Here is a 17,795-nt window from a genome sequence, read left to right on the forward strand (position 1 = left end):
GGAGAATCAATGAGGAAGAGACTAATCCGCCCCTCATGACCCTCCTGCGTCACCATGTCCAGTGGAACCGTGGCCTCCCTGATCAGCCCTGACCCTAACGGTCGACTATCTAGGGCGGGCACGGGGAAGGGTTGGTCCATCTGAACCAAGGGAATCCCTAACTTAAGCGCGAAACCGCGGTCCATAAAACTCCCCGCTGCGCCTGAATCGACTAGCGCCTTATGCCAGGAATGAGGGGAAAACCAGGAAAGGAAATCAACACATACATATGACCAACTGGGGGCTCTGGGTGAGCCGGGTGCTGACTCACCTGAGGTGTTCGAGCCGTGCTCTGCCTGCCCTCTCGACTCCCAGACAAGCTCCTCCAGCACCGGTCAGCAGTGTGTCCTCTCCGACCACAACTGGTGCAGGAGGAGACCGTTGGCCCACTCCAGCGCTCCTCCATGGACGGGGTGGGCGCGTCCGCTCCTGCTGACTCCATGATTTAGTGGTGCGGGATTCTGTCAGATCTCCCCAAGGAGATGTGGGTGTGGAGTCAGGTGCAGGAGAAACAAGTTCCGAAGGAGAAGGGCGTTTTATTAAACAAGCTCAAAATAACAGGGCACCGGACTACAACAGTAGCCACAAAATCCCACTCAGACACAGTCCAGGGAAAAACCACCTGTTAAAAATGAACTAAAGAAAACGCAACCCAAAACTAACTGACAGTCAAACGAAAACAATCCCGCACAAAAACCCAATGGAAATGTCGAGATAAATACCCCCCCCCCCCCCCCCTGAAAACCAAAATGAAACCAGGTGAAACACAAAACAGACATAACCAAAAGAAAAGGAAAAAGGATCTGTGGCAGCTAGTAGACCTGCGAGCGCCGCCCGAACAGGGAGAGAAGCCACCTACGGTGGATTTTGTGACAAGTAGCTATTTAAGGAATAGAAGGAATGTTATGAAGAGGATTTCATACTGCCTGAATTCCACATTTAAAGACATCTCAAGCAAAATAGTTTGATAGTGAGCATCAACAGTTGTAGACGCGTAAGTAACAGCCTCTCAATGGGGCTATCGACTTCTCAACCTCAAAAAAAGCCCCATTGAACAGGAAATAACCTGAGAATTTAGGGTTGTCTTTAAGTTTACGAGATTGTTAAAATGGCACATGCTTCCGAAAGCAATGCTCCCGATGGGTGCTTGTCCTAAAACAAACATAATGATCCAATCAATGCAGAATCATAATTCATGTCACACTCAAGGCAAAGGTATGTACAATCACACCCACCCAAACCATTCCTATAATGTTCTTGCTGGCATTGCCACAGTCACCGTCACCTTTCTGAATCAAAGCCTCTGTACTCCTGAACGTGCAAGGAGACAAGTCAGGACAGGTAGAAAGGATTTAAGAAAGTCCTGCTCTGCCACTACCTCATAACGACACAACATTCCTCTGTAAAATGGAGTACCACCTCATTGCTCAAAAGGAAACCAAACAGCCTTCCTGAAAAAGTGACTGTAGTGCTGTACGGTAATAACACATACCCTTCCTTCCTCTTTTTTCTTCCTAATGTACATGGACTCTTCAGCCATGATTAGAGACGTATGTTTTGGCTGCCTGCAGGATTGTTTGCTTTTTGAAACTGGTTTGTCGGATGAAAGTGTACTTTAGGGACACTGGTCACCAACACCAACTTATGTGCATTCCTACGGAGATGGTGGGCATCGCCAACGCATGGCAACCAACGCACGGCAACCAACGCACGGCAACCAACGCACGGCAACCAACGCACGGCAACCAACGCACGGCAACCAACACACGGCAACCAACGCATGGCAACCAACGCATGGCAACCGAGGATGGCAAACGAGAAAGAGTGACATCCATACAGCTAAACACAATAGTTATATATGACAATATAAAAAATGGATACATATGACATAACATAAATAATAGGTATACATGACATAATATAAATATTACATAGTTAAATGACAATATAAATAATAGTTTGATATATGACAACATAAATAATAGCCAATATGACAATATAAATAATAGATAGTTAAATATGACAATATAATAATTAGATAGTTAAAGCTGTATACAGTATATGACATAATAGGAGTAACATGGAGAATACACATACGGAGGAGGCACGCATGAACGCAAACAGACACACAGACAAGAACACACACACCATCAATCATGTGCTTCACCTCACAAACAATCAAAACTAAACACAATATCTGTTGCCCCAAAGACAGAACAATGTTAAATATGAGATGCAGTAACAAAGACAATGGTGTGATGAGAGAACTCCTACACATCACCTCTGATCCCAACTCCAACCCATACTCCTAAACATCACCTTTGATCCCAACACTAACCCTAACTCCTACATACCCCTACTGATCCTAACACTAACCCTTAGTCCTACACATCACCTCTGGTCCCAACCCTAACCCTAACTCCTACAAATCACCTCTGATCCCAACACTAACCCTAACTCCTACAAATCACCTCTGATCCCAACACTAACCCTAACTCCTACACATCACCTCTGATCCCAACACTAACCCTAACTCCTATACATCACCTCTGATCCCAACCCTAACTCCCACAAATCATCTCTGATCCCAACACCAACCCTAACTCCTACACATCACCTCTGATCCCAACCCGAACTCCTACAAATCATCTCTGATCCCAACACAAACCCTAACTCCTACACATCACCTCTGATCCCAACACTAACCCTAACTCCTACAAATCACCTCTGATCCCAACACTAACTCCTACACATAACCTTTGATCCCAAAACGAACTCCTATACATCACCTCTGATCCCAACACCAACCCTATACATCACATCTGATCCCAACTCCAACTCCTATACATCACCTCTGATCCCAACACAAACCCTAACTCCTACATACCCCTACTGATCCCAACAGCAACCCTAACTCCTACACATCACCTCTGGTCCCAACACTAACCCTAACTCCTACATACCCTTACTGATCCCAACACCAACCCTATACATCACATCTGATCCCAACTCCAACTCCTACACATCACCTCTGATCCCAACCCTAACCCTAACTCCTACACATCACCTCTGGTCCCAACACTAACCCTAACTCCTACATACCCCTACTGATCCCAAAAGCAACCCTAACTCCTACACATCACCTCTGGTCCTAACACTAACCCTAACTCAAATGCATCACCTCTGATCCCAACACTAACCCTAACTCCTACACATCACCTCTGATCCCAACACAAACCCTAACTCCTACATACCCCTACTGATCCCAACAGCAACCCTAACTCCTACACATCACCTCTGGTCCCAACACTACCCCTAACTCCTACATATCCCTACTGATCCCAACACCAACCCTAACTCTTACACATCACCTCTGATTCTAACACTAACCCTAACTCTTACATATCACCTCTGATCCCAACACTAACCCTAACTCTTACACATCACCTCTGATCCCAACACTAAGCCGAACTCTTACACATCACCTCTGATCCCAACACTAACCCTAACTCCTACACATCACCTCTGATCCCAACACTAACTCCTACACATCACCTCTGATCCCAACATTAACTCCTATGCATCACCTCTGATCCCAACCCTAACTCCTACACATCACCTCTGATCCCAACATTAACTCCTATGCATCACCTCTGATCCCAACCCTAACTCCTACACATCACCTCTGATCCCAACATTAACTCCTATGCATCACCTCTGATCCCAACCCTAACTCCTATACATCACCTCTGATCCCAACTCCAACTCCTAACTCCTATGCATCACCTCTGATCCCAACACTAACCCCTAACTCCTATACATCACCTCTGATCCCAACATTAACTCCTATGCATCACCCCTGATCCCAACCCTAACTCCTACACATCACCTCTGATCCCAACACTAACCCCTAACTCCTATGCATCACCTCTGATCCCAACACTAACCCCTAACTCCTATACATCACCTCTGATCCCAACTCCAACTTCTATACATCACCTCTGATCCCAACCCTAACTCCTATACATCACCTCTGATCTCAACCCTAACTCCTATACATCACCTCTGATCACAACTCCAACTCCTATACATCACTTCTGATCCCAACTCCAACTCCTATACATCACCTCTGATCCCAACACTTTACTTTGACACTGCATCCGTCATAGCACATTAGACCAACACCTTTATGAACCTCCATCCACATCCAAGACCCACACCTTCTACTGGGGCTTATGAAACGCCACAACCGTCCTCAGTCCTACCCATTCAACCCCCCAGTAAAACGACCTGCAGCTTGCCTTTATCCTCGACTGTAGAACCAGGAGGGAGTCGTTAGCATTCAAAGCTATTACAATGACAAGATATTGGGGGATTTATTTTGGAGTAGCCGATTGATCCTCCCTTAACCCCTGTGGGTTATCCTAGCCAGACTGCTCAACAGCTGTAGAAACTCCAACGGTTATTATATGTGGGTGGATACAGATGGTAAACTGAACTGGTCGGTCCACTATGCAGTATGTATGACCCTCTAAGGGCTCGAGTAAGATGGACCCTCTCCCCTTTGGCGCATGGCCCCAGGACCCCCACACCCACACTCATATACAATGCCTTGCGAAAGTATTTGGCCCCTTTGAACTTTGCGACCTTTTGCCACATTTCAGGCTTCAAACATAAAGATATAAAACTGTATTTTTTTGTGAAGAATCAACAACAAGTGGGACACAATCATGAAGTGGAACGACATTTATTGGATATTTCAAACTCTCTCCAGAAGTTCAGTGAGGATCTCTGAATGATCCAATGTTGACCTAAATGACTAATGATGATAATTACAATCCACCTGTGTGTAATCAAGTCTCCGTATAAATGCACCTGCACTGTGATAGTCTCAGAGGTCCATTAAAAGCGCAGAGAGCATCATGAAGAACAAGGAACACACCAGGCAGGTCCGAGATACTGTTGTGAAGAAGTTTAAAGCCGGATTTGGATACAAAAAAAAATCCCAAGCTTTAAACATCCCAAGGAGCACTGTGCAAGCGATAATATTGAAATGGAAGGAGTATCAGACCACTGCAAATCTACCAAGACCTGGCCGTCCCTCTAAACTTTCAGCTCATACAAGGAGAAGACTGATCAGAGATGCAGCCAAGAGGCCCATGATCACTCTGGATGAACTGCAGAGATCTACAGCTGAGGTGGGAGACTCTGTCCATAGGACAACAATCAGTCGTATATTGCACAAATCTGGCCTTTATGGAAGAGTGGCAAGAAGAAAGCCATTTCACATAAAAAGTGTCATTTAAAGTTTGCCACAAGCCACCTGGGAGACACACCAAAAATGTGGAAGAAGGTGCTCTGGTCAGATGAAACCAAAATTGAACTTTTTGGCAACAATGCAAAATGTTATGTTTGGCGTAAAAGCAACACAGCTGAACACACCATCCCCACTGTCAAACATGGTGGTGGCAGCATCATGGTTTGGGCCTGCTTTTCTTCAGCGGGGACAGGGAAGATGGTTAAAATTGATGGGAAGATGGATGGAGCCAAATACAGGACCATTCTGGAAGAAAACCTGATGGAGTCTGCAAAAGACCTGAGACTGGGACGGAGATTTGTCTTCCAACAAGACAATGATCCAAAACATAAAGCAAAATCTACAATGGAATGGTTCAAAAATAAACATATCCAGGTGTTAGAATGGCCAAGTCAAAGTCCAGACCTGAATCCAATCGAGAATCTGTGGAAAGAACTGAAAACTGCTGTTCACAAATGCTCTCCATCCAACCTCACTGAGCTCGAGCTGTTTTGCAAGGAGGAATGGGAAAACATTTCAGTCTCTCGATGTGCAAAAAGAGACATACCCCAAGCGACTTACAGCTGTAATCGCAGCAAAAGGTGGCGCTACAAAGTATTAACTTAAGGGGGCTGAATAATTTTGCACGGCCAATTTTGCAGTTTTTGATTTGTTAAAAAAGTTTGAAATATCCAATAAATGTCGTTCCACTTCATGATTGTGTCCCACTTGTTGTTGATTCTTCACAAAAAAAATACAGTTTTATATCTTTATGTTTGAAGCCTGAAATGTGGCAAAAGGTCGCAAAGTTCAAGGGGGCCGAATACTTTCGCAAGGCACTGTATGCACACACACACACACGCTCACACACACACACACGCGCTAACACGCTCACACACACACACAAACACGCTCACATATGCACATACACACACACGTTCACACGCTCACACAAGTTCACATGCTCACACACACTCACACACTCACACACACGCTCACACACACACAAACACACTCACATATGCACATACACACACACACACACACACATATTCATTCATAGTCACAGATCATGTCCTAAATCTGTCTTGCTTACTTACTAAAACGATATACTGTGTACTAATTGTACTACATACTATTTAGGACATACTGTTTAGTAAAAATGGATGCAGTAAGCATCACACACACACATCCGTGTCAGGCGGTGCAGTTTAAGATGAGGGAGGACAATTTATTTTCATGACCGTGGCCTTATTTGATGACTGTCATTCATATTCCATTCACCCAGCTCAATGTAACATCGATAGGTTTAGGCTACTACATGATACTCTAATTTTCCCTATACCCATCATGAGGTTGCAACAACCTAGCCTACGAATGAAAGCGTTCAATGTAGGTACACAGGTCGAGAGACATTTTTAAGTTATCAAGGTGACAGACAGTGACACATTCAATGCCGCCTTGCACACTTGCCTGCATCTAGCTGTTCTAAGGTGTAATCATTATACCAACAGTTGCAAACGAGAGTTTCTATTGGACAAATTCAGGTATGATTATCCCTGTTTCGTTTCGTTTGTTTCCGTTTGAGAATGAATACACCCCTGATCACACGGAAACACAGTTCACTTTCATAGCAGCCTCATACGAACAACATGATCAATTTTCTTATTGTATAATTCCCTCTGGCATCTGTGCGCTCTCCTCCTTTTCCCTTCGCTTTCATCCATGTCAATGTGCCAATTTGAGTTTGTTATTCACTGTGTCTCATAGCATCATTGCCATGAGCTTTGTCAGTTATTGTCAACACTGGCTACATGTCCCCAATGATTGAGTGAGTCTATTGGCAATTTCCCGTCTGACTAAAAACTCTGCTCTCTATGCAAAGTGATAGTACACTTCCAACTGCAAATTGACAACGTATCACATCAATTCCCTCAGTTTGTGTGGTTGTGTCCCCATGTGAGGGAATATCCAAGAGGCAGAGTTGTTCTGGTTATTAGTAAAAAAAAAAAAAGGTTTGCTTCAGGGCTGTAAGTATCACTTATACAAATCATATATATGTATGATATATATCTAGTTTTATTTGTCTGCGTTTATAATGGAATTCACCTACTCAAGGTAAGGAGGACACTTTCCATGATCAAAGTCTACAAAATGAAGCCCAGGAAAGGTACTCCCTCTACTGGACATATTGCATGTTTTTCCCAACAAACTAAATACAAAATATAGACTACATGTAATCTATTTGCTTATTCACCACAAATAACAAATGGTAATGCATCCTCACATTAAGTAATGCATCCTCACAGACTATCTGTCTGACATATTTAATCTTCTCATAAATGTGACATAGTTAGGCTACTTAATCATATCATACATGTGACATAGCCTACTTAATCGTATCATAAATGTGACATAGCTAGCCTATTGTATCCATCTCCATCATTCACCTTTGTTTTATTATTTATATTTGACCATGGCTTTTCTCCAGTCCCGTATGCAAATCCTCGGAATGTAATTTCATTTAACAAATGAGTTAGTCATGACTCATCTAGAACAGGTGTACAGGCGTGTTCCCCGTGTGTAAAATTGGTGGGCACAAATATTTTCATCCCGTCTTTCACAGGCACAATACACCCTCCCTCTGTTGACCTTGCCTAAAGCTACAATTGCAGGGAATGCGTATGGAACCAGTGACTGTGACGCAGTGCAGGGCCTGTCAAATGCCCGTAGGACTGTATGGCACAATAGCAAAGCTTGTGTTTCATTAATCAACGTCAAAAATGACTGAATGGCATCAGATTATGGTGATCTGTCTCCAGGGTGGCCCGGTTACCACCCAGTTTTAATAATAACACCATAGAAAGTACAACGCACAGGCCGATCCCAAATTTAACACATTGCTGTATCCTACCATTACACATGTCACAGGTATGTTGTGGTGGATAGACGAACAGTCATTGGAAGACAACTTTATGAACCTCTGGTTTGCAAGCGTATAGCTTTAATGTAGTGGTTATTTATCAGAATTTGTTCTCCCATTATGATAAAATACGTTTTTATTGAGGTAAAAAAAAAAACATACTGTAAATAATAAACGCAAAAACCTAGACTCCTTCATACTGTAAATAATAAACGCACGTGTTGACTCCATACATAGGTAGTTACCTCCCTTATGTAGCCTTTTCCTTGCCTATTTGAAGAAATGGCTCGTTGGCGCGGCCTACTGTACTGATGTGACAGTGCGACAGCTGAATGGAGCATATCATGCAAAATAAACAACATTGGCAAGAAAACAACTCTTGTTAAATTCGTGGCAATAATTTCCATTAGCAACAGGCCTACACACCAAATAAATCACATGAATTGTTTTTTCACCGCGCAAATCATCAAAAGGATTGTAGTTGAAAGTTTCTCTCGCATTTCTATCACAGCATCCGTGTCCGTTTTTGGTCTTTCTTCCAGCGGCATTCAAATTAATCTCGCTGTGCGTCATGCGTAACAGCTGTGTGTAAAATAGAATCCGGAAATACAAGCATCCAAAGATGGCGTTCTTCTCGTAGAAGAGTCTTACTGGGAAATTAAGTATTTGCTATTGTTTATTGATTGAAGTTGCATTTGAACAGATACGCGATGTCTCTGGAAATGTTCGCATGCTGTTGATGAATAGACATTTCCCTCAACCAGAATGGCAGGAGTAGAATATACTGCAGTCGGCGGCGATTCCTATACGGTGAGAATGTGATGCGTCGTGGCGAGTGTTACATCCTGTTATGAACCGCAAATAGCAGTTTAAAAAAAAAAAGAAATGGTCAAATGTAGCCAAAGAGCGATGCATTAAGATACATTTTGTCAAAATGTTCAGTCTGTAACTTGAAACAGCTGGATGAGTATGTCCAACATGTTTATTAGATAAACTGCCTGTATTATTAGTTACGTTAAGGCGTTTAAAGTTTTGTGCTTAGTCTTATTAATTCGTCATTTGAAGATATCACATTCCATTAATACATTCTGTGTCCAGGCAATAACAACATGTGGGTGTGGCCTACATGTCACCTGTGTCACTGCCCACATATTTGAAGTGTCTCTTGAAATATTTATGACCCCTAAGTGAATGGATTTGTTTGTTTGTTTGTTTGTTTGCATTTACAGGAAAACCTAATTGGAACCTTGCTGGCCATTTTTGGTAATTTGCTTGTCAGCATCTCTGTAAGCATTCAGGTAAGCTCAGGCAACTGCCAACCCTCATGTTGTATGTTTTGGATATAACAAGGAGTGGGTGTCCGAAGAGACACAATATTTGGACAACAGTGGTTCTATTTAATTGTCTTTATTTTCCTGAATTCTCCAGAAATACAGCCATGTAACATTAGCAGGGACCAAGGACCCCCGTGCCTTCTACCGAACCAAAACATGGTGGTGTGGCCTGGTACTTACCGTTCTAGGAGAAGCAGCCAACTTTGTCTCCTATGCCTTTGCACCTTTATCTCTAATAGCTCCATTGAATGCAGTGTCTGTCATAGGTAAGCAAATTACACTTCACTCTCACTGCTCGGGAGCTTGGCCTATCATAGCCTGGGGTGTATTCACTAGATACCGAAGAGAAGCGAACGGATTGGGGAGCGACCTACCTGAATTTGTCCGATAGACACTCTTGTTTTCATTGCAAAACGTTTCCCGTTTGGACAAAACGGTTTCCGATGATAATGTTTTTTCTACGGTGCAAAACGTTTTGCCAACAGTGTCAATTTATGAATACAACCCTGAACTTGGAATTTAATAAATAAAAGGAAATGTGTACCAGATTGAAGTTGTTTATAACTATATTATCGACATTTCGGAAAGCAAACAATGCCTAAATGTCATGTGGCATTTTTTTTTATCATGTTTAATGAACATTTGTTTTTTTTCTACTTTTCAGCAAGTTCAATCTTAGGTTTCATTTTCCTGAGAGAGAAATGGAAGCCAAAGGAATTTTTAAGTAAGTTCAATGGGTATTTTACGTTTTATGATTCAGTGTTGGAACTGACATTCTGCTTTAGGCAAATTGTATGGAAATGATGCTGAGACAATGCAAATACTGGTCCCACTGCACACACTGCTATTTGCTATGGATTTTATTTTCCTCATAAAATAACCTGAATAATCAAGTGTTTTGGGGAAATGGGTGAAAAGTCTCTGAATATTTGTTTGGATGGTTATTCAAAAACATTTTTTTTTTTTAAACGTAGTGTAAATGCAGCCATTTACTTAGCATTTTAGAAATACAAAACCCATATTTGGAAAGTTTGTGTACCAAAAGCATTTCTATACAATGCATGTTAATGCTAACATGATGCTAACATGCGAACATGATGCTAACATGCGAACATGATGCTAACATGCTAACGTGAATGCTAACATGAATGCTAACATGCTAACATAAATGCTAACATGCTAACATGAATGCTAACATGATGCTAACATGAATGCTTGTCTTTGACTCTAGAGCGATACGTTTTGTCTTTCCTTGGATGTATCTTGACGGTAGCCGGGACCTACCTCTTTGCCACGTTCGGACCCAACTATCACCAGAAACTTACTGCAGAGAACATAGTGAAACAGGTCGTAGGATGGCCCTTCCTCTTGTATGTGGTAAGAAATTTGATTCTGTATAGGAGAATGGGGATTGAGGTATTTCATAAATACTATTTTTAAGTCTACATACTTCACCTTTCTGTGCATAATTAAAATGTATCAGATTTGGACAAGAGTGTATCTTTTTTTTTTCACCAGGTTGTTGTTTTCTTTGGCAAACCGATTTCCCCCGCCTCTATGTTAGTTATGATAAATGGGCTATTTATAAGAGCTGTAATATCTCCTGTTGTTGTTTGGGTTTTCTACGGGACAGTTCCTGGAGATTATTGCCTTCTGTCTTCTGCTGTACTTCTACAAGCAGCGCAACGCTAATCACCTTGTTGTCATTCTCCTGCTGGTGGCGCTGCTCGGTAAGTTGGACGACGGCAAAATATTAATGTTCAATATTTAGCAACAACAAACTATTTTCTGGACATCAGCAACGGAGAACAGCAGGTGTGTGTGTGTGTGTGTGTGTGTGTGTGAAGACCTCAACCCACTGATAGGTAGAGCTGTGATAAACAGTCCAATATTTGCTTGATAGGAATTGAACTCAGGTCTAAATAATACAATTTCATGAAAGTTGCTCTTTACTGAAAATGTCTCTTTTCACTAACATTTCTGTTTTTAAAGGGCTTGTTAACCACCCTACTGCACGGTGCTTCTTCCCCAGGTTCTGTGACTGTGATCACAGTGAAAGCAGTGGCAGGCATGCTGGTCCTCAGCGTCCAGGGCACCATGCAGCTCAACTACCCCATCTTCTACGTCATGTTTGTCTGCATGGTTACCACTGTGGTCTTCCAGGCTACGTGAGTGCACTGGCAGTTAGCAATAGCTAACCCTTCATTCCATTTTCCCAAAAAAATACAAATAATAGAGTATATACAGTCCCAGTGGAATGAATGCGTCCAAACTTTTGACTGGTACTGTATGTGGTAAGGACTGTATGTGGTAAGTATTCCATGAGTAGCCTACAGGGTAACTACTAGAGGTTGACCGATAAATTGGAATGGGCGATTAATTAAGGCCGATTTCAAGTTTTCATAACAATCGGAAATCAGTATTTTCGGACGCGGATAAAAAAAATATATATATATATATATATATTTTTTTACACCTTTATTTAACTAGGCAAGTCAGTTAGGAACACATTCTTATTTTCAATGACAGCCTAGGAACGGTGGGTTAACTGCCTTGTTCAGGGGCAGAACGACAGATGTTTACTTTGTCAGCTCGGGGATTCAATCTTGCAACCTTACAGTTAACTAGTCCAACGCTCTAACCACCTACCTCTCATTGCACTCCACGAGGAGCCTGCCTGTTACGCGAAATGCAGTAAGAAGCCACGGTAAGTTGCTAGCTAGCATTAAACTTATCTTATAAAAAACAATCCATCAATCATAATCACTAGTTAACTACACATGGTTGATGATATTACTAGTTTATCTAGCGTGTCCTGTGCTGCATTTAATCGATGCGGTGCGCATTCGCGGAAAAAGGACTGTCGTTGCTCCAATGTGTACCTAACCATAAACATCAATGCCTTTCTTAAAATCAATACACAAGTATATATTTTTAAACCTGCATATTTAGTTAATATTGCCTGCTAACACATTTATTTTAACTAGGGAAATTGTGTCACTCCTCTTGCAACAGAGTCAGGGTACATGCAGCAGTTTGGGCCGCCTGGCTCGTTGCGAACTGTGTGAAGACTATTTCTTCCTAACAAAGACAGCCAACTTCGCCAAACGGTAATGATTTAACAAAAGCGCATTTGCGAAAAAAGCACAATCATTGGACGACTGTACCCAACCATAAACACCAATGCCTTTCTTAAAATCAATACACATAAGTACATATTTTTAAACCTGCATATTTAGCTAAATGAAATTCAGGTTAGCAGGCAGGTGAAATTAGCAGCCAGGTGAAATTGTTTCACTTCTCTTGCGTTCATTTGCATGCAGAGTCAGGGTATATGCAACAATTTGGGCCGCCTGGCTCGTTGCGAACTAATTTGCCAGAGTTTTACGTAATTATGACATAACATTGAAGCTTGTACAATGTAACAGCAATATTTAGACTTCGGGATGCCACCCGCTAGATAAAATACGGAACGGTTCCGTATTTCACTGAAATAATAAACGTTTTGTTTTCGAAATGATAGTTTCTGGATTCTACCATATTAATGACCAAAGGCTCGTATTTCTGTGTGTTGTTATGTTATAATTAAGTCTATGATTTGATATTTGATAGAGCAGTCTGACTGAGCGATGGTAGGCAGCAGCAGGCTTGTAAGCATTCATTCAAACAGCACTTTCGTGCGTTTTTCCAGCAGCTCGTCGCTGTGCTTCAAGCATTGAGCTGTTTATGACTTCAAGCCCATCAACTCCCGAGATTAGGCTGGTGTAACCGATGTGAAATGGCTAGCTAGTTAGCGGAGTGCGCGCTAATAGCGTTTCAAACGTCACTCGCTCTGAGACTTGGAGTAGTTATTCCCATTGCTCTACAAGGGCCGCGGCTTTTGTGGAGCGATGGGTAAAGATGCTTCAAGGGTGGCTCTTGTCGATGTGTTCCTGGTTCGAGCCCAGGTAGGGGCGAGGAGAGGGACGGAAGCTATGCTGTTACACTGGCAATACTATAGTGCCTATAAGAACATCCAATAGTCAAAGGTGTATGAAATACAAATGGTATAGAGAGAAATAGTCCTATAAATACTATATTAACTACAACCTAAAACCTCTTACCTTGGAATATGGAAGTCTCATGTTAAAAGGAACCACCAGCTTTCATATGTTCTGAGCAAGGAACTCAAACGTTAGCTTTTTTACATGGCACATATTGCACTTTTACTTTCTTCTCCAACACTTTGTTTTTGCATTATTTTAACCAAATTGAACATGTTTCATTATTTATTTGAGGCTAAATTGATTTTTATTGATGTATTATATTAAGTTAAAATAAGTGTTCATTCAGTATTGTTGTAATTATCATTATTACAAATAAGAAACATTTAAATCGTCCTCCAATAATCGGTATCGGCGTTGAAAAATCAGTCGGTCGACCTCTAGTAAATACATGTATTGTTTATATATAAGGTCTACTGCTATGTAAGACACTTGTATTGTGTTTGACTGACACCTCTTTGTGAATCCTCTCAGGTTTCTCTCCCAGGCTACTCACCTGTACGACTCCTCCATGATAGCCTGTGTGAACTACATCTTATCCACATCCTTTGCGATTGTCGCAGGTAAGAGAGCTGCTGACATTGTCAATTTAACCTCTGTGGAATCACAGCTCAAGAAGGTGTGAACATCAAGTATTTTTTTTTCACATCTACAGGAGCCATATTTTACCTGGAGTTTAATCACGAAGACATTCTTCACATCTGCATGTTTTTGTTGGGGTGAGTAGGCGGTTCTATAATTGTCCACGTGTCAGACTGGACATATGGTGATTATGGCCCCAAAACTAGCGCTATCAGACAATTAAACAAATTAGATGTTTTTTTCTTTTTCTATTAGTTAATGAATCTACAGATTAATCAGTTGTGTCATAAGTGGTATGTTAGTTTGAGTTTATTTTTTTTTTTACAGGGACAGTGCACGTTTCAGTAAAAGTGCCGGTTTTAGCCAGCCGGCTAATTTTCAACCGCAGTCCCTGGGCAGGTTATTAAAAGCAATTACAATATAGACAATAGCAACATAGGACAAGCAAGACATATCATACAGACAGAGCAACATTGGACAAAAAGCAGCAAAACAAAATTAATAAAAGCAACAAAGTGTTTCCACACCTCACAAGCTACAGACAACATGGAAAGCGGCAACACACAGCTAGGGACCATGTTCACAAATCTGATTGACCTTTAGCCATGTCTTCATACATTTTAGTTATGTGTGTCTGATGCCAGTGTATTCCAGACATGAGAAGCTCTCACAGAGAAAATTGATTTACTAAAGGTGCTTTTCCTTAAGGGACTATACAGTCACCTCTCATGGCAGACCTTGTGGATCTGCTGCCATATGTTTGGGTTTTCTGTTTAACAAAACTACTGAGTGGAGGGGGAGCCAGGCCATTTAGGATCTTGAATACAAGACATGCGTCGGTGTATTGCACAAGATTTTCCCAACTCAGGAGCTCATGCTTTCAGAGGATGTAACAGTGGATGTAACAGTGATGATGGCTATTGGGCTTCCTATCCAGGTAATGTCTTATCTCTGTCCTTCATTAGATGTTTATCTTGTTTCCTGGGAGTCTTCCTGATTACCAAGAACAGGAAAAGGCTAAAGACCTTTGAACCCTATGTGACAATGGACATGTCGCAAGGTAATGAAGGTACAGTTGCCGTGACGCCCCCCCCCCCCCCCCCCCCCATTGTCCCCAATACGAATTCAATAGCTTGCTGACGTTGTACGGTAAATTCCTTGCATCTTCTGACTTTAACATCAAAACTCGCTTGACTGTCTTTCAACATTAACAAAAAAAAGCTACCTGTGAATTATGATTGATTGCCACCATGGTGCTATCCACGCGACACAGGCAATCTAACGGGAATTAAAGCCAATAGGTGAATTGGTTTCTGTGCCCCATTGCCATGAATTCAAACTCACATTGAGTTAATGACATCTGCCTTGTGTTACAGATTCACCTTGTGTTATGAATTCATGTCATTCTCACCCCTTTTCCTAAACACAGGTATTCCCACCATTCACGACAAGGGCTGGCGAGCAGTGCAGCCGGACTATAACGGTTCCTTTTCCTACGGTGCCCTGGTTAACAATGACAGCGTGGCGCCCGCCACTCTACCAGAGCTGGATCATGACCAGCTGGCAGTCACACCCAGTCCCACCGCTGCCCCCTATAGTTCGGCTGACCTGAAGAACGACTGAGGCACCTTTCAGACGTGCTTCAACCTTCCCCTCCGTAGGTTGCGTCTCAATCCTCCACCCTTCTCCTGAAGTGGTGCACACGTCTGGAAAAGGGTTCAGAATAGGGATGTAACCATAGACTCAGTGTAGGATGATGTCATCATTACTATGTTACCCCCATCTGGCCATGTCTAACAATAAGGAAGTGTTTTGTGGGTTGTCAGAATCATGCTGTACAGCAGTGGTTCCCAAACTGTGGGGTACCCCCCCCAAAATAAACATTTATGATTGTTATTTTTTTTTGGGGGGGGGGCACCCAGTCCAACTTTCAACTTACTCTTGAAAAGTTTTAGTAGTAGAATGCAGAAGGTGCAACTTCTAAATTGGGTAGTACATCATCAGTTCCTCTTGTCATGTCAGTCATTGCCTTCCTTAGTGAGCTATGTATAACCTGTCAGAAATGTCCCGATCAACTATCCCATGTTGGCTAACTTTTTCTAGATAGGTTTTTTTAGCCCTTGGATTTTATGTTTGAGTCACTCAAATATCACATTTAAACATTACAAAATGTATAAATTTGCTTTAAATGGGGGGGGGGGGGTAGTTCCCCAAAACTGGAAGGGGTGTCTGAGTGAAAGTTTGGGAACCCCTACTCTACAGTAATTCAACTGAGCTGTACACTCTTCTTTTAATGTCTTCCTATCTACGGACTGCAATGAGGGACATTTCAACCATGAGACATTAGCTTTATTCCTGCAAATCATTCCAAGAAAGGTACTGAAGTATCCTGAAGTTGTCACTGACCACGGACAAACATCGACCTGGATCCAGGCCCATAGACATGTCATACCTTTGGACATTAATGTGCCTTAGACTAAAGCACCCTGCCTGTTTCTCCCTGCTGCTGTGTGTTCGCCACATAAGATTGAGTGACTTATTCCATGTTCATGCATTTCTGCAGGACTTCTTTCAATAGACTTGCCAATGAATACTGCAGTTTTCCTTGTATGTTTTGCTTGAGCAGTTGAAGTCACCCCACAATTCTGCCTCTGACGAGTAAGACGGTGTACGACTGCTTAGTCCAAAAATGACCAAAATGCTTATAAACTGTTATTGTTTTAAGTTATTTTAGTTGCATTTGAATCACCAAGTTGTAGTTGGGACTATGGTCTTAAATGCACAATGATTGTGTGAATTTCATGTAAAACTGAGAAGAGAAAAAAAAAGTAACATATTTATTGTGTTTGAAGCTTAATGTGATAAAAGTTGGACGGCTTTATTCAAGTGGTCTTCTTGTGTTAGGAATGGATTTGACGCTCGGGCTTCGAATCTACATAGCGTCTGACTGGGAGTGCTGATCTAGGATCAGGTCCACCCTGTCCATGTAATCCTGGATCAGAAACTCCAACTCTTGAGACGCTTTGTGGCTACGGGCCGAGTTCTGCTCACCACACTATCCATTTATAACAATGTCAATGAGTGTGACGCCACTTTTCCGCTCTTTTAAAAAAAAATACATATGTTTTTAAGTTGGGATCTACCTTTAGTTTAGCTGCGTTTATTATGTGGACTAAAGGGGATTCTGAATGTCTTAAGTTATATAGATGTTATGACAATTTCCTTGTATCACTGTGCAAGCTAAACCAATATGAAGAAATGTCCAATGAGTGACTGAGCTGATTTAGAATAGACTACTGACGTCTCTGGTCAACGCTTGTTGTTTGTCTTTCTGCCAGTATTTTCAATGAATAGAAAATCCAGAGGTACTGACACGACCAATGAGCTCACAGTATACTATTGTTTTCTTCCTGTAATGAATGATTTGTAACCCTTATTAACCTCATTGCCACCACTGTTGCTGTATTATGAACTAGGTAAGCAAATAAATAATATACTACTGACGTTCATGCAAAAGATTAATGTATAGATATGACTATATGAAACATTAAATTTGGAGGGTATCCAAATATAATTTA

General features: G+C 41.8%; 1 protein-coding gene across 2 annotated transcripts; it reads left to right on the top strand.

The window, feature by feature from the left end:
• The first annotated feature begins 8,832 nt into the window (after nucleotides 1-8,832).
• On the top strand, nucleotides 8,833-17,721 carry nipal3 (NIPA like domain containing 3). 2 transcript variants are annotated; one of them, XM_036955157.1, is made up of 11 exons: nucleotides 8,833-9,068; nucleotides 9,488-9,556; nucleotides 9,687-9,858; nucleotides 10,257-10,316; nucleotides 10,824-10,969; nucleotides 11,226-11,322; nucleotides 11,625-11,760; nucleotides 14,110-14,198; nucleotides 14,291-14,354; nucleotides 15,183-15,286; nucleotides 15,647-17,721. In XM_036955157.1, the coding sequence occupies exons 1-11, from the start codon at nucleotides 9,024-9,026 to the stop codon at nucleotides 15,838-15,840; spliced, it is 1,176 nt and encodes a 391-aa protein (XP_036811052.1). In that variant the 5' UTR covers nucleotides 8,833-9,023; the 3' UTR covers nucleotides 15,841-17,721. The 2 variants fall into 2 exon arrangements, with proteins under 2 accessions (XP_036811052.1, XP_036811053.1); XM_036955158.1 differs by having other exon boundaries at nucleotides 15,183-15,277.
• The last annotated feature ends 74 nt before the right edge of the window (nucleotides 17,722-17,795 follow it).

The sequence above is a fragment of the Oncorhynchus mykiss genome, chromosome 19 (genome assembly GCF_013265735.2).
Source record: "Oncorhynchus mykiss isolate Arlee chromosome 19, USDA_OmykA_1.1, whole genome shotgun sequence".
Taxonomy (NCBI): Eukaryota; Metazoa; Chordata; class Actinopteri; order Salmoniformes; family Salmonidae; genus Oncorhynchus; species Oncorhynchus mykiss.